Source organism: Dendrobates tinctorius, unplaced genomic scaffold (genome assembly GCF_039654945.1).
Source record: "Dendrobates tinctorius isolate UK_male_01 unplaced genomic scaffold, ASM3965494v1 ptg000046l, whole genome shotgun sequence".
In the NCBI taxonomy this organism is placed as follows: Eukaryota; Metazoa; Chordata; class Amphibia; order Anura; family Dendrobatidae; genus Dendrobates; species Dendrobates tinctorius.
In genome coordinates, this window is record NW_027361714.1 from 38444522 (window position 1) to 38465840 (window position 21319).

At 44.0% G+C, this 21319-nt stretch overlaps 1 protein-coding gene across 4 annotated transcripts in view; it reads right to left on the minus strand.

Annotated features, from left to right (window-relative positions):
* LOC141089434 (MFS-type transporter SLC18B1-like) overlaps positions 1-21319 on the minus strand; it is a 164642-nt gene that overhangs the window by 35756 nt on the left and 107567 nt on the right. Inside the window, exon 12 of one of the 4 annotated variants that reach the window (XM_073575840.1) lies at positions 6878-7492. The exons of 2 other annotated variants lie outside the window; for them this stretch is intronic. In XM_073575840.1, coding sequence (XP_073431941.1) covers positions 7357-7492 — 136 coding nt within the window. In that variant the 3' untranslated portion in view covers positions 6878-7356. Of the gene's footprint in view, positions 1-6877; positions 7493-21319 lie in introns of those variants that run through there. One more of the 4 variants, XM_073575837.1, reaches the window with a different exon arrangement.

Sequence of the window (21319 nt, forward strand, 5' to 3'; positions counted from 1 at the left end):
GGTGCTTTTACACCGTTCCACCTGCGGTAAAATTGATAAAGCCCTTTTATTCTTTGGGTCAGTATGGTTACAACGATACCTGATTTAGGTATTTTTTTATGTTTTGGCGCTTTTATGCAATGAAAACTATTTTATATAAAAAATAATTATTTTTGCATCGCTTTATTCTGCGAGCTATAACTTTTTTACTTTTTTGCTGATGATGCTGTATGGCAGCTCGTTTTTTGCGGGACAAGATGACGTTTTCAGCGTTACCATAGATATTTATATGCGTCTTTTTGATCACGCGTTATTGCACTTTTTGTTTGGCGGTATGATAATAAATCATTATTTTTTGCTTAGTTTTTTATTTTTATTTTTTAAGGGGTTCGCTAAAGGGGTTAACTAGTGGGACAGTTTTATAGGACGGGTCGTTACGGACGCGGCGATACCAAATGTGTGTACTTTTATTGTTTTTTTTATTTGCAAAAAATGAATTTATTAGGGAATTTTTTTTTTTTTAAATTTATTTAGTGAATTTTGAAAATTATTTTTACACTTTTTTTTTTTTTTTTTTTAACTTTATTTCATTGTCCAAGGGGGGACATACCTGTCATGTGACAGATCGCTGATCTGTCACATCACAGATCACTGTGACAGATCAGCGATCTGTCACAGGCACTGCACAGGCTTTCCTCAGTGCCTGCAAAGCGCAGGCATGAGGAAGCCAGCTCCCTGCAGGCCCCCGAAGCTCCCCGTCGCCATCTTGGATTTGAGGACCTGCAGGGATGGAGCCCCCCGCAGCAGCGCTGCAGATTGCGCTGCTGTGGGGGGCTCAGGGAAGCACGGAGGGAGCCCCCTCCCTGCCAATGCTTCCCTTTAACCCCCGGTACACCGCGATCGTGTTTGATCGCGGTGTGCAAGGGGTTAACGTGTCGGGGACGGTCCGTGACCACCCCTGACACATTGTGCCGGGTGTCAGCTGTGATAATTAGCTGACACCCGGCCGCGATCAACGGCGCTCACTACGTGGGCGCCGCTGATCGCTGTGATGTACTATCCGGTCCCTGGGAATTAAGTCCCAGGGCACATGGACGGACAGTACGTCACATGACAGAAAGGGGTTAAGCAAGAGGCACCACTAACCAAACACCACCATGAAGACCAAGGAGATCTCCAAACAAGTGAAGGACAAAGATCTTGAGAAGTACAAGTCACGGTGTGGTTATAAAAAATATCCCAATCTCTGATGATCTCCTTGGAGCACTATCTTATCCATTATCATTAACCCCTTCCTGACATCCGACGTACTATCCCGTCCACGGTACCCGGGCCCGTATGACCGTGGACGGGATAGTACGTCTACCGCGATCAGCGGCGCCCACGTGGTGAGCGCCGCTGATCGCGGCCGGGTGTCAGCTGATTATCACAGCTGACACCCGGCACTATGTGTCAGGGGCGGTCACGGACCGCCCCCGACACGTTAACCCCTTGCACACCGCGATCAAACATGATCTCGGTGTACCGGGAGTTAAAGGGAAGCATCGGCAGGGAGGGGGCTCCCTCCGTGCTTCCCTGAGCCCCCCACGGCAGCGCAATGTGCAGCGCTGCTGCGGGGGGCTCCTATCCTCCAGGCCCCCGAATCCAAGATGGCGACGGGGGCCTTCGGGGACCTGAGGAAGCTGGCTTCCTCAGTGCCTGCAAAGCGCAGGCAAGAGGAAGTCTGCTTCAATGCCTGTGACAGATTGCTGATCTGTCACAGTGATCTGTGATGTGACAGATCAGCGATCTGTCACAGGACAGTGATGTCCCACCTGGGACTATGTAATAAAGTAAAAAAAAATTTAAAAAAAATGTAAAAATAAATTAAAAAAAATCGCCAAATAAATTCGTAAAAAAAAAAAAAATATTCCTCAATAAATTCATTTTTTTGAAAATAATAAAAAAAAAAAAACAATAAAAGTACACATATTAAGTATCGCCGCGTCCGTAATGACCCGCCCTATAAAACAGTCCCATTAGTTAACCCTTTTAGCGAACCCCTTAAAAAATAAAAATAAAAAACGAAGCAAAAAATAATGATTTATTATCATACCGCCAAACAAAAAGTGTAATATCGCGCGATCAAAAAGACGCATATAAATATCCATGGTACCGCTGAAAACGTCATCTTGTCCCGCAAAAAACGAGCCGCCACACAGCATCATCAGCGAAAAAATAAAAAAGTTATAGCTCACAGAATAAAGCGATGCAAAAATAATTATTTTTTATATAAAATAGTTTTCATTGCATAAAACCGACAAAAACATAAAAAAAGACCTAAATGAGGTATCGCTGTAACCGTACTGACCCGAAGAATAAAACCGCTTTATCAATTTTACCGCACGCGGAACAGTGTAAACGCACCCCCCCCAAAAGAAATTCATGAAACGCTGGTTTTTGTTCATTCTGCGTCCCAAAAATAGGAATAAAAAGCGATCAAAAAATGTCACGTGCCCGAAAATGGTACCAATAAAAACGTCAACTCGTCCCGCAAAAAATAAGACCTCACATGACTCAGTGGGTCAAAATACGGAAAAATTATAGCTCTCAAAATGTGGTGATGCAAAAACTATTTTACAATAAAAAGCGTCTTTTAGCGTGTGACAGCCGCCAAACATAAAAACCGCCATAAATAGTAAATCAAACCCCCCGTTATCACCTCCTTAGTTAGGGAAAAATAATAAAACTAAAAAAAAAAGTATCTATCTCCATTTTCCCGTTAGGGTAAGGCTGTGTGCACACGCTGCGGATTAGGTGCGGATTCATCCGCGCGGATTTTGTAAAATCCGCAGGTGAAACCGCAGGTCAAAAGACCTGCGGTTTTACCTGCAGATTGCTCTGCGGTTTTGTCCTGCGGTTTTTCATCTCATTAGAGGAGATGGCAAACCGCAGGAGAATCCGCAGAAAGAATTGACATGTCAATTCTTTCTGCGGATTGAAAACCGCGGAAAATTCCGCACCGTCTGCACTGCGGTTTTTGATTCCCATAGGGAATCATGGTACTGGGGTCCGCAGCAGCCAAAACCGCTGCGGAACTGCAGCAAAATCCGCAGCGTGTGCACACAGCCTTAGGGTTAGGGCTAGGGTTAGGGCTAGGGTTAGGGCTAGGGTTAGGGCTAGGGTTAGGGGTGTGTTGGGGTTAGGGTTGGAGTTATAATTGGGGGTTTCCACTGTTTGGGCACATCAGGGGCTCTCCAAATGCAACATGGCGTCTGATCTCAATTCCAGCCAATTCTGAGTTGAAAAAGTCAAATGGTGCTCCTTCCCTTCCAAGCTCTGCCATGCGCCCAAACAGTGTTTTACCCCCACATGTAGGGTATCAGCCTACTCAGCACAAATTGCAAAACAATTTTTGGGGTCCAATTTCTCCTGTTACCCTTAGGAAAATAAAAAATTGGGGGCAAAAATATCATTTTTGTGGAAAAAAATGATTTTTTTATTTTCACGTCCGAGTGTTATAAACTTCTGTGAAGCACTTGGGGGTTCAAAGTGCTCACCACACATCTAGATAAGTTCTGTGGGGGGTCTAGTGTCCAAAATGGGGTCACTTGTGGGGAGTTTCAATAGTTTAGGTACATCAGGGGCTCTCCAAACGCACATGACACCCGCAGACCATTCCATCAAAGTCTGCATTCCAAAACGTCACTGCTTCCCTTCCGAGCCCCGACGTGTGTCCATACAGTAGTTTTCTCCCACATATGGGGTGTCAGCGTACTCAGGCCAAATTGGACAACAACTTTTGGGGTCCAATTTCTCCTGTTACCCTTGGGAAAATGAAAAAATTGGGGACTAATTGATCATGTTTCTGGAAAAAATACCATTTTTTTATTTTCATGCCCTGGCATTATAAACTTCTGTGAAGCCCTTGGGGGTTCAAAGTGCTCACCCCACATCTAGATAAGTTCCTTAGTGGGTCTAGTTTTCAAAATGGGGTCATTTGTGGGGGGTTTCCACTGTTTAGGTACATTAGGGGCTCTCCAAAGGCAACATGACACTCGCAGACCATTCCATCAAAGTCTGCATACCAAAACGTCATTACTTCCCTTCCGAACCCCGACGTGTGCCCATACAGTAGTTTTCACCCACATATGGGGAATCAGCATACTCAGGACAAATTGGACAACAACTTTTGGGGTCCAATTTCTCCTGGTACCCTTGGGAAAATAAAAAAATGGTGACTAAAAGATCATGTTTGTGGAAAAAATACGAATTTTTTATTTTCACGCCCGGGCGTTATAAACTTCTGTGAAGCACTGGGGGGTTCAAAGTGCTCACCACACATCTAGTTAAGTTCCTTGGGGGGTCTAGTTTACAAAATGGTGTCATTTGTGGGGGGTTTCCACTGTTTAGGTACATTAGGGGCTCTCCAAAGGCAACATGACACCCGCAGACCATTCCATCAAAGTCTGCATTCCAAAACGTCATTACTTCCCTTCCGAGCTCCGACGTGTGCCCATACAGTAGTTTTCTCCCACATATGGGGTATCAGCATACTCAGGACAAATTGGACAACAACTTTTGGGGTCCAATTTCTCCTGGTACCCTTGGGAAAATAAAAAAATGGTGACTAAAAGATCATGTTTGTGGAAAAAATACGAATTATTTATTTTCACGCCCGGGCATTATAAACTTCTGTGAAGCACTGGGGGGGTCAAAGTGCTTACCACACATCTAGATAAGTTCCTTAGGGGGTCTAGTTTCCAAAATGGTGTCATTTGTGGGGGGGTTTCCACTGTTTTGGTACATCAGGAGTTTTCCAAACGCGACATGGTGTCCGATCTCAATTCCAGCCAAAAACGTCAAATGGCGCTGCTTCCCTTCCGAGCTCTGCCATACGCCCAAATAGTGGTTTACCCCCACATGTTGGGTATCAGCGTACTCAGAACAAATTGCACCATAGCTTTTACGGTCCTGTTACCCTTGGAAAAATAAGAATTGAGGGTGAAAAGATCGTTTTTGTGAAAAAATATGATTTTTTAATTGTATGGCTTTATGTTATAAACTTCTGTGAAGCCCATGGGGGTTCAAAGTTCTCACCACACATCTAGATAAGTTCCTTAGGGGGTCTAGTTTCCAAAATGGTGTCATTTGTGGGGGATTTCCACTGTTTTGGTACATCAGGGGTTTTCCAAACGCGACATGGTGTCCGATCTCAATTCCAGCCAAAAACGTCAAATGGCGCTGCTTCCCTTAAGAGCTCTGCCATGCGCCCAAATAGTGGTTTACCCCCACATGTGGGGTATCAGCGTACTCAGGACAAATTGCACAATAACTTTTAGGGTCCTTTTACCCTTGGGAAAATAAAAATTGGGGTGAAAAGATCATTTTTGTGGAAAAAATATGATTTTTTAATTGTACCGCTGTACGTTATAAACTTCTGTAAAGCCCTTGTGGGTTCAAAGTTCTCACCACATATCTAGATAAGTTCCTTGGGGGGTCTAGTTTCCAAAATGGGGTCACTTGTAGGGGGTTTCCACTGTTTAGGTACATCAGGGACTCTCCAAACGTGACATGGCGTCCGATCTGAATTCCAGCCAATTTTGCATTGAAAAGTCAAACGGCGCTCCTTCCATTCTGAGCTCTGCCATGCAAACAGTCAAACAGTCGTTCCCCCCCACAAATCAGGTATCAGCGTACTCAGGACAAATTGCACAATAACTTTTGCAGTCCAATTTCTCCTGTTACCCTTGGTAAAATAAAAAAAATTGAACCTGAAGTATTTTTTTTGTGAACAAAAGTTAGATGTTCATTTCTTTTTAAATATTCAAAAAACAGGCAAACAGTCGTTCCCCCCCACAAATCAGGTATCAGCGTACTCAGGACAAATTGCACAATAACTTTTGCAGTCCAATTTCTCCTGTTACCCTTGGTAAAATAAAAAAAATTGAACCTGAAGTATTTTTTTTGTGAACAAAAGTTAGATGTTCATTTCTTTTTAAATATTCAAAAAAATTCCTGTGACGCACCTAATGGGTTAATAAACTTCTTGAATGTGGTTTTGAGCACCTTAAGGGGTTCAGTTTTTAGAATGGTGTCACTTTTGGGTATTTTCTATCATATAGACCTCTCAAAGTGGCTTCAAATGTGATGTGGTCCTAAAAATAAAATGGTGTTTTAAAAATGAGAAATCGCTGGTCAACTTTTAACCCTTATAACTTCCTAACAAAAAAAAATTTTGGTTGCAAAATTGTGCTGATGTAAAGTAAACATGTGGGAAATGTTACTTATCAAGTTTTTTGTGTGCCGTATCTCTGTGATTTAAGGGCATAAAAATTCAAAGTTGGAAAATTGCGAAATTTTCAAAATTTTTGCCAAATTTCCAATTTTTTCACAAATAAACGCAAGTTATTTGAATGAAATTTTACCACTAACATGAAGTACAATATGTCACGAGAAAACAATGTCAGAATCACCGGGATCAATGGAAGCGTTCCAGAGTTATGACCTCATAAAGGTACAGTGGTCAGAATTGTAAAAATTGGCCCGATCATGAACGTGCAAACCACCCTTGGGGGTGAAGGGGTTAAATGGAAAGAACATGGTACCACAGTAAACCTGCCAAGAGAGGGCCGCCCACCTAAACTCTCAGCCTGGGCAAGGAGTGCATTAAACAGAGAGACAGCACAGAGACCAAAGGTAACCCTGAAGGAGCTGCAGAGTTCCCAAGCAGAGACTGGAGAATCTGTCCATACGACCACAATAAGCCATAAACTCCATAGAGGTGGCCTTTATGGAAGGGAGAGCAGAAAAAAAGCCTTTACTTACACACAAAAACTTGTAAGGTTCATTTTGACTTTGCCAAAATACATGTGGAAGATTCCCCCAAATGTATGGAGGTAGGTGATATGGTCAGATGAGACCAAAATTGAACTTTTTGGCCACCAAGATAAACCCTATGTCTAGGGCCAAACCAACACTGCTCATCACCTCAAGAATACAATCACTACAGTATCATGCTGTGGGAATGTTTTTCAGCAGCAGAGACAGGGAAAATGGATGGTGAGAAATAAAGGGATATTCTTGAGAAAAACCTGTTTCAGTCTGTCAGTGATTTGAGACTTGGGTGGAGGTTCACCTTCCAAAAAGACAATGACCCAAAGCATTTTGCTAAATCAACACTCAAGTGGTTTAAGAGGAAACGTGTAAATGTTTTGGAGTGGCCCAGTCAAAGCTCAGACCTTAATCCAATTGACAATCTGTGGTCAGACTTTAAGATTGCTGTTCACCAGAGGAAACCGTCTAACTTGAAGTTTGAACTCCCAGTGGCAAGATGTGGAAATTTCCTAGAGACTTATCCAAAGTGACTTGCAGCTGTAATGGTCGCAAAAGAAGACTCTACCAAGTACTGACTTTAGAATAATTATGCAGACTGAAGTTTTCAATTATTTTGTCCAATTTGTTTTCTTCACAATAAAAAGAAAAGCAAATGTTCACAGCTGTAGGCATGTTCTTCACATGAACTGATGCAAACCTTCAAAAAAATTTAAAAAACATTGAAATTCCAGGTTGTGAGGTAGCAAAACACGAAAAATGCCAAGGGTGGTGAATACTTTAGCAAGCCACTGTAAGGCTGTGTGCCCACGATGCAATTTTTAAGTGTTTTTGCCGAGATTTTTGGCGCGAAAACGCTGCAAAAATGTTTAAAAAAACTCATACAGAACGCACCCCATGAATTCCTATGGCATTCCGCACGTGCTGTGCTAATGCTGCGCTTTTTTCCGCGGCGGAATCGCATCGCGGAAAAAAATGCAGCATGCTCATTCTTTTTGCGGAATCGCAAAGAATTGCCACGATCCTGCACCCATAGTAATGCATGAGAACCGCTTACTTCCCGCATGTGGCTATGCCCACCATGCGCAAAGTTAAGCGTCTCATGTGCGGATGGTACCCACGGTGTGGAGGAGAGGAGATTGTCCTCCAGGCCCTGGGTACCATAACCCTGTAAAAAAAAAGAATAAAAAATAAAAAAAATTGGGGTATATTTACCTTCCGGCGTCACGCGCAGCCTTCCCGGGCCTCAGCGTTCCCAGTAATGCTTTGCGGCAAGGACCTGTGATGACGTAGTCTCGCGTTACTCTAGCGGTCTCGTGAGATCGCTATAGCAACGCGAGACCAACATCATCACAGGTCTCGCAAGGCATGGCTGGGAACGGGAACGTCGCTGAGGCTGCGCGGGACGTCGGAAGGTAAATATACCCCGATTTTTATTTTTTTATCATTTTTAACATTCTATCTTTTACTATTGATGCCGCATAGGCAGCCTCAATAGTAAAAAGCTGGTCACACTTGTGAAACACAATGTTTGATGAGTGTGACCAACCTGTCGATCACTTTCCAAGTGATGCTTCAAATCACTTGAAAAGTGCTTGAATTCCGCACGCGAAAATCGCGGCAAAAACGCAAACATAATCGCGGTAAAATCGCACGGAAAAAAATGCGCGTTTTCTGGGAAGGAGTCCGGTTTTGAGTGTCCGGTTTAAAACGCTACGTGGGCACATAGCCTAAAAGGTCAAACAGTTGTAAAAGTTGCCATTATACTACTCTGACAGTAGCTCACGCTCCTTCTATATAACAGCTTTATCTGGATACTAATACTCCTGAAACAGTTTTGAAGTTAATGAAGCTTATAATCTTTAAAGTCCGTTTAGCACCCTCAAAAGTAATATACAGTAACTATTAAAACAAACAAATACAAAATGTTCCCTTTATTGTTTTGAGGCCTGAGATTAGCTGCAGCAGTCAGACACCAAACTGTTCAAAATGGCTACTAAAATGTAAACAGAGACCAGCATGGAATCACAGAAGCATTTGCATAAGGGCAGTACTCTTTTTTTCCTTTTCACCTTATAACTCTTGCTGCCTCTTATTTATTTATTTTTTTTTAAATTTCTTGGACGTCCACCTTAACTATTATTTTATTTAAGATTTTGTATGGGCAAATTATCTAAATACAAATATCTATATTGTGTGCAACTGAAATATACACTAACAATATTAGAAAGTAATTTTCCCAGTATAGCCCTACTTCATAAATCTTAGAGAAATTAAATTGGTAAAATGTCAGAAATAATAGTAATTTAGATATTAAAAAATAATAATTGGGAAAATAAATTATTAGTTTTATGACATGAGCTATCTGGTTATCGTGCAGATGCACTAACATAAAGTGAAGAAAGAAAAACAACCATCAGCTCATCAAATTGAGAAATGCCTGGAATGAAGGTGCAGTGCACGGAGACTTCAGGCTGGTTTCCCAAGTATCACAGCCATAGGAAGGGGAAAGGGAAAATCGAGCAACCGCAAGAAAAAAAAAAAAAAAAATCGAAAGCTTCACATTTATTGTCAAAATATAAAAAAATGAAAATAAGAAATAAAAATTGCATATTAGCGCTAATGTCGAACGTTAGCACTAATATACATTTGTAATAGTTTCTTTTTTTTTTTCATTTTTTATATTTCTACAATAAATGTGATGTTTTAGATTTTTTCTTGCGGTTGCTTGATTCCCTTTCCCCTTCCTATGGCATTAGCATAGGTACCTGGTAAACCTGGTAAGTATGGTAATTAACTCCTTGCCCAGAAATGTGCCACTATTATGCTGAACAGGAAGACTTGATCAGAGTTATAATTTCAATGTAAAATAAATTCAGTGTAAAACAACATCACGAGGTCAGGAATTTTATAGTTTGGAGGAACTATATTAAATACAAATGCTATCACTCCAAGGATCCTTGGGACAAAAAAATGTTATCTGAAATTGTAGAAAAAAAATTGAATTTTCAGTTTTCTTCCTCATTTTGTAGCAAAGGCTCCCTTTCTTGGACTGTATTGTTAGTTTCCAATGAGTTTGACTTATCAAAAGAAAACAATATATTATTAGCAGTTACTAAGCTGACAATACCAATATACTGAATGTAAATGTGTCCAATGGCTATCTGTTCTCAATTTGTATGTTTCAAATCAAAGAGGAAGAAGAATATGTGAATTCCACATATCCAGCTGCACTTACCTTCCAGGAAAACAGAGGAGTAAGGCTAGTTTCACACTTGCTTTTTTTTGCAGCGCGTTTTTCCCGCAAAAAAACGCATTGAAAAAACGCATACAAAAGCATACAACTGCTGCGTTTTTTTCAAGCATTTTTATGAGCATGCATGAAAAAAACGCAGCGTTTTTATGCGTTTGTATGCGTTTTTAGTGCGTTTTTACCGCGTTTGCGGTTTTTTCCAACATTAGGTGGCCCCTCACACTAACCCAAACCATGACTTTACTAACCCTAACCCTGACCCTTAACCCTAACCCTGACCCTAACCCTAACCCTGACCCTAAACCTTAACCAAACCATACTTAACCCTAACCCAAACCCTAAACCCTAACTAACCCTAACCCTGACCTTAACCCTGACCCTAACCCTGACCCTAACCCTAACCCTAACCCTTAACCAAACCGTACTTAACCCTAACCCAAACCCTAACTAACCCTAACCCTGACCTTAACCCTAACCCTAACCCTGACCCTAACCCTAACCCTGAACCAAACCATACTTAACCCTAACCCTGACCCTAACCCTTAACCAAACCATACTTAACCCTAACCCTGACCCTAACCCTAACCCTAAACCCCCTTAACTAACCCTAACTCTAACCCAAACCCCTAAATTCCATGGTTAACAAAAAAAACGCATGTGCAAAAAAACGCATACATGAGCATGCCAGTGCGCACGTATGCGCATCCATAGGCTATAATGGCCATTTTTAGCGCAAAACGTGCGCATACGTGCGCATGCGCTTTTTTGCAGGGCCAAAAAATGCAACATGCTGCGTCTGGAAAATACAAACGCACACCCCAAAAAAACGCAGCGCATGAAAATCGCATACGTGCGCTTACCAGCGCGCAGGTATGCGCACCCATGTTAAATATAGGGGAAAAAACGCATGCGCAGGTATGCGTTTTTTTCCAGCGCAAAAAAACGCAAATGTGAAACCAGCCTAAAAGAGCAGATATCGGGGACCAGTTGAGTTGACTCTATACATGTAATTGAATCAGTGTAACCCGCTATTATTTGTGCGCATCTTCAGAAAAGGTTTATACCATTTATTTAATGGGCACCAAAAGAAAGATGTATGGGCGTCACAGAAAACAGTCACTAGAGATGAGCAGAACTTTTAAAATTCAAATTAACCAGCTTCTGCAAATTTAAAAAAAAAATTGATTTGCAGCAAATAAATTTGCCACAAATCCCAATACTACAAAGACTTTAGTTACCCAAAAATGATGGATATAACACTCTGAGGTCTCCTTGAACTGTACTAAACCCCTTTGGAACTCTTTAATGCAAAAAGAAAAAAAAAATAGCCTTATTAATGTCCAAGTGACTTCAACCTCTCTGGCAAGGGGTAAACAGATGGAAACGGATGTATTTGAGTGGCATGTACAAGTGAACTATTGCAACAAGGAAGTGAACAAAATTCACTGTAAAACCTGTTTCTCATAGTATTCATTGGGGGGCACAGTAACCATGGTAAAGTCTGCTGCCACGAGGAGATTTACACTATTAATACAACTATTTGAAAATTGGCTCCTTCCTGGCAGACTATACCTTGCCTGCCAGCACCAGGCTCTTCAATTTAGTTAAAAAGAACTGAGAGAAAGCCAAAGGAATTCAAGCACGAAAAGGAAAATAATGCACATCCGACCAGCCAACTAAGGATGGGAGCAGAGTCCCCTAATGTCGACAACAAGATCGATCATTTTATAGTGAGTAAAAAAAATCCTCATCTCTCGTTTGTCTCATTGGGAGAACACAGTAACTGTGGGACATACCACAGCTGTCGTAGGGATGGGAATAACTTAAACATTATACAGTTACTAGAGAATGTTTTCCCACCATTGCTGAAGCATTTGCCTGAGCAACCGCTAATTAAGGCATCTTCCTCCTCAGATTTACATCTGTAGAAGCAAAGGTGTGGACCCTGTAAAACTTGGACAAGGTATGCACTAATGAGCAAGTGGCTGAAAGGCTGATACCTCGTGAAGAGCTCTTGCAGTCCACACAGAGTGCACCCTAACCCTGAATGGGAGAGCACTGTACCTACCTTATAAGCCTCCCTAATATTTAACTAATCCAGCAAGCAATTATCACCATAGAGGCAGTCGCACCTCTGCCATAGCATACTGAGATGACATCAAGACATCCAAACGGGGCCTTGAGAGAGACAGGCAGAGCTTCACAGCTTCTGACTACATCCATCTATGTGATTACTTCTCAGGGAGATGAGAGGCAAAGTATCTAAAGAAGGGAGCGCAATCTCCTTATTAAAGTGAAAAGGATGTTGGTGAGATGAACGTCCAAAGTTCTATTCCGTTGAAAGAGAGAGAGAAAAAACCCGAATTGGAGCGATCTCTCTGACCAGCGCAAAGGGGGAAAAGCGGCTGGATCCCTACAGGTCTCCGGGATCCAAGGGAATAATATGGTGGCAGCGAGTTTTTCCTGCCTAGGTGGGCATTTCTTACCTCTGGACTATAAGATAATTTCTGCTGGACCAGGATAGCCAAGCAAGGAACTTGGTGTCTAGAAGTCTGCCCTAGTTGAATTTAGACCTGCAAGAATTAAAAAGACGGATGTTGCCATATAAGCGCTGCCCATAGGTTCTCATTTATGAGACAGCTGTTAAATTAAATGGCAGAAAAGTGACATTTAGTTCCTTGTTCCTTAACCCTAATCAGACAAGACTAATCCAAAAGGACAAGAGCCTTCAAAATTGAAGACCCGACAGTTATGCAGATTAAACTAAATGACCCACAAAGATTGGTATACTATGGGAGTTGTCTGGGGGGCATCTACAAGGATGAACGGGAGCTCTGGACTCAAACTAGAGAAGCTTAAGCAAGTTGGCATTCAAAATACTCAGTCTGAGCTGGGAAAAGAGAATCCGACCCTAATAAGGAAAGACCAAGATTGCCGGACCGCCCTCTGTTCCTAAGCTGTCGCTGTGCCCCAGGCCATTGCAGCACATTATATGCAGAAGTTGAGGGCCCTAAATTCATGAGGTGTACGTGCATCCTACCTCTCATTCTCCCACCCACTACTCTTCTTGTGCCCCCATCCCTGCTTGTGCAGTGTGAAATTGGAGGCCATCTCTGTCTGCTGCCTGCATGCAAACTGTCCGAACAACCAGCCTTCACCCCGAAATGAGACGGACATGGCCAGTGCTCCCATAGGAGGTGAAACAATGGAAGAGATGCAAGTGTTCTGCAACCCTGACTTCAAGGACTGAAGGTGAAAAGGACTAAAATAATGTGGAGGTTGAGACAGCCTAATGAATGAAACCACAGAATGAACTAGCCCCCTCAAAGGAAGGCTGTAATAGCCACTAAATGAATCTAAAAAGTACCAGCCTACTCAGGAACCATCCATCTTGGTGTATCCTGGTCAATTGTCTCTTGTCGGCTGAAGAAACATAGGTAAATGTAAGCCACCTACATTTAACACTACCCAAGAAAAATATTTGCTGGGTATGTCAATCACCCCTGACTCTAGAATTAGAGGAAATGTACTTAGTAAAGGCAGGAATCATCAATCAAAAGGGAGCCCTCGTCCTTTGGTGATAAGGCCTGGAGCAGGGCTACTTGGACTGCTCAAAAGATGTACTATTTGGAGCGGTCTCTTCGTAACACAAAAAATACTGTATGAAAGTTGAAGAAGTGCACAGAAGTCCTGCAGCTCCACCAAATAGAAAGGTCCTTGTTGATAGGTCTGAGTCATTTAGGATGGGTTCAGAGACCTGTTTGTTCACTCGAAATTCCGTTATTGAGGGGTCTGAATTAGTTGGACAGACTCAACTAGAATGAGGTCAAGGTACGCTGTGAGGGATGGCACCAGAGAGATCACTCAGAATCTAATGCTGCCACATGTGAAGAACCTGCACCTCACCTGATGTCACTATTATGTCCGAGGGATCAAGTGGCACGCTATCCTCACTTGGACCAATAAAATGTTCCGCACCCCCTGGGAACATGCAAGGTTAGCTTGGCACAGTTTTTCACAGACATCCCCTGTCCTCCAGGGCCCAGAAAGTGAGAGGATGTGGCCCACGCAGTCGCTGACGTGGCACCACACTCACTCGCCACCCTGACAGGCTGAGAGACCCCTTTCACTAGCATCACTGAAACAGCACCTGGTCAGCCAGGTAGGACTGCCAGCAGTTCCTTGTTACATATAAGCCCGATCCGTTAACAGGATTATATCGGGCCACAAACCAGCCCTGGTAAAGTTAAGCTGAGAACACGGATGTGTGGATATGAGGATAGAGTTAAAAGAGCAGCCCAAGGTTAAATTATATATTTAATCACCTTAAGGGCACACTACACTACCATCGTTAGAGTCCGTAGACAAGTTTTTTGCAGCTTTGGCGCTAGTGTATGGGGATCCTGATGGCGTCGCCCTGGCGGAATCCCGACTCCGTAGGTGTAAACAGGGAGCCCGGGTTGCTGAAGAGTACTGCTCAGAGTTTAGGAGGTGGGCCACTGACACTCAGTGGAATGACCCTGCACTTATGAGTCAATTTGTGCAGGGTCTGTCTCCAAAGTTGCAGGATACTCTGGTGCGATACGCCGCCCCCAGGTCACTGGAGGCCGCCATGTCCCTTGTTATCCGGGTGGATAGACGCCTAAGGGAGAGACATACACAAAATGTGCCCCCTGTAGTCCTCGCTAGGGGGGAGGACCCACCACTGCGGATGGAGGAACCCAAGCAGCCCGGTGTTGTTGGTACAAAAAAGGGGTTGTCTGCAGTTTGCCGTGGTGGTGGGGTATGCTTTTCCTGTGGGAAGCAGGGCCAATTCATGAGAGCCTGCCCAGTGCGTGCCAAGTCTCCAGATGAACCTATGCAAGTAGGAGGAGCTAGTTTGTGTTCTGGCCCGCCTACGGTTCAGGGAGTGGTGGAGGCATGTTTTTACTGTGGGCAGACTGGTCATGTCCTTAAGGCTTGCCCAATGCGCGCCAAATTATCTGTGTCATCTCAGAAGCCGCATTCCCTTGGTCGTTTGGAGGGAGACGACCAGAGAGTGTATATTTCCTCCATTTTGCCCTCCCAAGGTACTATGTCAGCAGAGGTGTTGGCTGGCGGAGTACCGGAGGTGATTGATTGGCGGGCGAGGGAAGTAGTCAGCTGGGGCAGTCGTGTGAGGGCTGCTGCCTAGGGACTACTGTCTCTGCCGTCTCTTTTCAACCGACCCCTTCCTCTCCAGTGAGAGCAGCAGGTGCGCTGCAGGAGAGTAGGGGCAAGCCTCAACCCTCGCCATTAGCCAACCCTGGGAGGCGCAGACCTCGTGGTGGAAGGGGTTGGAGGGTGGTGTACCCCTTGGTGAATTGCGGGCGTGTGAGTGTGGTGACACAGGGGGACGCCTCTGTTGTCAATCCCAGAAAGAGTTCACCGAATTATGACAAACGAATGTGTGGCAATAAACGTTCAGGTCCGGACCTGTGTGTGAACGAGCTTGTATGGGTGGCCACCAGAAAACATCCAGTAGAGGTGTGTTGCGGAGCCTTACCAGCTCGAGTTAACCCCAAACATGCACATACTCAACTCGTTCCCCAGGTCGGTGTTTCGGAGATGTGTGGTGCCTCCAGAACATAGGTTGCCAATACCAGTGGTGCTCGTTTGTCATCAACCTGAAGTGCAGGTAGTTGCAAGGGTGAACTCTGGATCTGGGTGTCCCCTCTGTAGGTGGTTCCCTGATGAGAAGCGGTCTTGAGGGTCCAGAGGCCCCACATTAAGGGAGGGTACTGTCATGATCCATGCTGGATTGTGACAGATAAAAGCACTTGTAACCTTTTTTTTCTTTAAGCTGGTTGCTTAAACTTAGTTTTGCCTCCGGTGGCCATTAGGGTAATTACACAGGTGTCTTTAGTTCTAGTTTGCCCCCTCTGGTGGTTAGCGTTATTACACGGGAATCACTAACAGGTGTGATTGCTCTGGCTTAACTATATAGGAGTGTCTTGTTCTCTCACTCAATGTTGGTGATATTGGTCATTTCCAACCATCCATGGTGAAGGAAGGAGCTTGAGAAGAGTTCCTTGCAGCTTACTCAGAGTCCTGGTGTGGAAGGATGTTATGAATGAGGCACCGTAGGAGGCAAAAACAGAAATACTAGCTAAGTCCAGAAAACCAGAGAAGTTGGCAGCTATCGGATTGCAGGCCCCTGAACCTAACAACAACAACTAGCAGTAGCCGTGGGGGGTTCCTACGGTGCCCTAGACCCCTCGATCACAGCCGGAGAACTACATAGCCTAAAGACAGAAAGGGAAATCTAAACTGCCCCAGAGCAGACCCCAAAGCAATAGGCAGCCCCCAACATATAATGACGGTGAAGCAATATGAAAAAACACTCACACAGATAGAAAGATAGGGTGAGCAAATGATGGGGCCCAAGCTAAATAAATAGGACAGAATAGAAAAGCTGCTGTCTGCAATCCGCCAAAACCCTCTCAAAAACAAGAGCCAACAGACTGATAGGGAAAAAAGCCCTGAAGACGCTAAGCTTCAAAAAGACTATATCAGTACTCAGGTATTATCTGAAGACAGAGCAAAAAGGAATTCAGCTCACCCAGCAGGGAAAGGCAGAAATCCAGAAAAACAAGGCAAAGCAAAACCAAAACACAAATGCAAAAAGTAAAGCAGAAAACATAGCTTTTGAGGAGCAGGAATCAGACTGGTCTCCAAGAATCCCTCAGAGTAATCACCCGCAAGGCAGAAGGGCGTCGGCTGCCTTATATCCAGTCAGCAATCCCAGTCACCCAGTCATCATCATTCTGCTCAGGTGCCTCACTACCTTCCTTCACCAGAAGAGGGAGTTCATCAGACCTCAATGGTGACGGGGAAAATGAACTCACAACAGAAGGAGCTACAGAGAGGAGTTCATTGCAGCTCTGACAAAGCCTTGGAGAAGTAGCAGCTATTCAGGAGGAAAGCTGTACTCAGGTGCTGGACTCTGTTGCTGCGAGCGATAGCAACAGAGCAAAGCTAAGTGGTGTTTTCCCGGTTTGTGTATTTTTCCTTGTGTGTGTGTATTAGTGCAGCGGTGGGATTAGTCTCTGCACCATCCAGCTCACTAGTAAGTTATAGGTGCAGGGTGAGCTAGGGTTTAAAGGTATCCTGCTTGGCTATAGGTGAGGAGCCTGTATAGGGAACGTGAGGAGTGCAGGGACACTGGCTCAAGGGAGTGCAGGAGGTCTCCACGTCCCCGTTCCCTAGAGCAGGGCCCACCGTTGTAACTGTTTTCCCCAGTGTTCCCCTTTACTCTGTAAATTCGCCCTGCTGGAGGCGGTGTATCCTGATACACGTGTAATTCTGAAATTCGCCTGCTGGAGGCGGTGTATCCGGCTGCAGGTTATATTATTTAAATTCGCCCTACTGGAGGCGGTGTATCCAGGGTCACGTGTCAGAGAAATTCGCCCTGCTGGAGGCGGTGTGTCCAGTCACACGTAACCATCACAATGAGAACATATATAGAAAAAGCACATAAAGAACCAAAAGTGTAATGAAAAACTGTTTATTGACAAAATATTAAAACAGTGTTAAAAAGCATATGGAAATGCAGAGAAAAAAAGGGAAAACAAACCATGAAAAAACCAAAAGAGTGGGACCACAGGTCCGAGGCACAATTGTAGATACAAGACCCCTCAGTAAACCATAGACATTCACATAGTAGTAAAATGAGTCATAGAAATAAATCTCATGAGACAAGGAATGGACAGTGTGAGAGGAGGGAACCTGAGAATCAGAATTATTAATACATTTACCTCAGACCTGCGGTGCAACGACCCCTACGTGCGTTTCGGCTCTGTGCCTTCTTCTCACTCTCTTTCTACATAAGATGTCTCTGTTCTCAAAAAAGTACGACATAGTGATCATGTGAGATTTTAACTATCCAGATATTTGTTGGGAATATCTCTCAGGCAAAAGTACTGGGTCCAGAAAATTCTTATCTTCTCTTACTGACAAATTTATCTTGCAAAAGGTAGGAAAGAACAAGAGGATCTGCAATCTTGGACCTATTTCTTACCTACAGGGAGGAAATGGTTGAGGAAGTAAAGGTGGCTGGGAATTTAGGAGACAGCGATCATGCTATCCTCAAATTTTGGATTACAAGAGAAGGAAGACCAGCAAGGTCTCAGACTTTAAGGTTGGACTTCAGAAAGATTTTAATGGACTCAGAAAGAGGGTAGGAAATGTCCAATGGCTGGATGTTATAAAAGGACAGAAATGTCCAAGAAGGGGAGATTTTGCTAAATGAAATTCTCACTGCACAATTGGTAACAATCCTTAAAAGAAGGAAGAATTTGAACCATTTAAAGATACCAGAGTGGATGAACACAGAACTAAATCACTTGTTAAAAAGTGTATATCAAATGGAAAGAGGGGGCATATCTAAAGAATATAATGCAGGGCAAGTGTTAGAAGAGCTAAAACGACTAATGAAATAAGGCTTGCAAAGGAGACCAAAAGCAGTAAAAAAGGATTTTGGGGGTATGTCAAAAGCAAAAGAAAAGTCAAAGATGCTATAGGATTTTTACAGGATGAAAAGGGAGTGGTGGTCAAAAATGATGTTGAGAAGGCCGAACTTTTAAATTCCTATTTTGCATCTGTGTCCTTTAAGAAAGCAAATGTAACAAACTGATCTTCATGGTGTCAAAGGAATAAAAGAATCCACACTATCCATAAACGCAAATGTAACAAACTGATCTTCATGGTGTCAAAGGAATAAAAGAATCCACACTATCCATAAACAGGGAGATGGTGAGGGAACACTTAGCTAATATAAAAGAATTTAAGTTTCCTGGTTCAGATGAATTACATCCTTGGGTACGGATAGAGTTAGCAGAAGAAATTGCAGAACCACTAGCCAGAATCTTTGAAAAAGTCTGGAAAATAGAAGTCCCAGAAGATCGGAGAAGGGCACATGTTGTCCCTATCTTCCAAAAAGGAAATAAGACAGCCAGGAAATGACAGGCCGATGAGACTTACCTCTATACAAGGAAAGATATCCGAACAAATTATTAAACAGCATGTAAGTACTTGGATAAGAATACAGCAATTAACCAGAGGTTTGTAGCAAACAAGTAATTACAGACTAATCTAAATTTCCTTCTATGATGGAATCACTGACTGGGTGGATCAGGGAAATGTGGTAGATATAGTGTATTTCGACTTCCGCAAAGCATTTTATAAAGTATCTCATACTATCCTTACTGAAATAATTACCAAGTATGTGACTGATAAGGCTAGTTAGGTGGATTCATAGCTAGCTCAGTGATCGTACTCAAAGAGTGGTAATAAATGGTTGCACATTCAATTGGAAAAGTGTTGTTCAACATTTTTATAAATGATCTAGCTAAGGGAACTGAAGGTAAACTAATCAAATTTGCAGATGATGCAAAGCTAGGAGGGATAGCTAACACTAGAGAAGACAGAGATAGGATTCAGAAGGATCTAGAAAACTTGAACAATGGTCAGTGACTAATAGAATGGTATTTAACAGGGAGAATGCAAGATTCTAAGTCTGGGCAATTAAAATGAAAATTACATTTATAGAATGAGGGGAATAGAACTAAGCAACAGCACGTGTGAAAAAAATGGGGTATACCAATAGATCACAGACTGCATGAGTCAACAGTGTGATGCAGCAGCAAAAAAGGCAAACAGTTCTAGAATGTATCAAGACAAGCATAGAATCTAAATCACGTGAAGTCATTGTCCCTCTCTACTCCTCCTTGGTCAGGCCTCATCTGGAATACTGTCCAGTCAGTGGCGGATTAAGTGGACTATGGGCCCGGGGCTGTTCATAAAACCTGGGCCCCTGTACCCCCCTTCCCACCTGAGCGCTGCGGTCCCCGTGCTGGAATTGACAGCCGTACGGACCGCAGCACTTGGTTTGCTGCGGGTCCATACGGAAAACCCGCCACCATTCCACCACGTGTGGACATGGCCTAAAAAGACGTTGCACATAAGCTGTAGGCCTACGGCCAATACTCACAAAATCGCCCAACGTGATCCTGGCCATAGGGGATCCACTTTAATGTCCCCACTTTAATTTGAAGTCCCCTTACTTCATCCATTGCAGTCCCCTATCACCCACTCACTTCATCTGCAGTGCCGCTTCATCATTTGCAGCCCCTTATCCCCCCTTCCATTTCATCATGTGCAGTCCCCTTCCCCCCCAACTTCATGTGCAGCCCCACTCCCTCATCATCATGTGCAGTTAATTTTACCCCCACATCATGTGCAGTCCCCCTTACCCCCACTTCATGTGCAGTGCCCCTTACCCCCAATTCATCATGTGCAGTCCCCCTTACCCCCAATTCATCATGTGCAGTCCCCCTTACCCCCAATTCATCATGTGCAGTCCCTCTTACCCCCAATTCATCATGTGCAGTCCCTCTTACCCCCAATTCATCATGTGCAGTCCCTCTTACCCCCAATTCATCATGTGCAGTCCCTCTTACCCCCAATTCATCATGTTCAGTCCCACTTACCCCTTAATTCATCATGTGCAGTCCCACTTACCCCTTAATTCATCATGTGCAGTCCCACTTACCCCTTAATTCATCATGTGCAGTCCCACTTACCCATTAATTCATCATGTGCAGTCCCACTTACCCCTTAATTCATGTGCAGTCCCCCTTGTCCCCCACTTCATCATGTGCAGCCCCACTCACCCCCCTTCATCATATGCAGCCCCACTCACCCCCCTTCATCATGTGCAGCCCCACTCACCCCCCTTCATCATGTGAAGCCCCCACTCATCCCCCCTTCATCCTGTGAAGCCCCCACTCACCCCCTTCATCCTGTACAACCCCAGTCACCCCCCTTCATCATATACAGCCCCCAGTCACCCCCTTCATCATATACAGCCCCCAGTCACCCCCCCTTCATCATATACAGCCCCCAGTCACCCCCCCTTCATCATATACAGCCCCCAGTCACCCCCCTTCATCATATACAGCCCCCAGTCACCCCCCCTTCATCATATACAGCCCCCAGTCACCCCCCCTTCATCATATACAGCCCCCAGTCACCCCCCTTCATCATATACAGCCCCCAGTCACCCCCCCTTCATCATATACAGCCCCCAGTCACCCCCCCTTCATCATATACAGCCCCCAGTCACCCCCCTTCATCATATACAGCCCCCAGTCACCCCCCCTTCATCATATACAGGCCCCAGTCACCCCCCCTTCATCATATACAGGCCCCAGTCACCCCCTTCATCATATACAGCCCCCAGTTACCCCCCTTCAT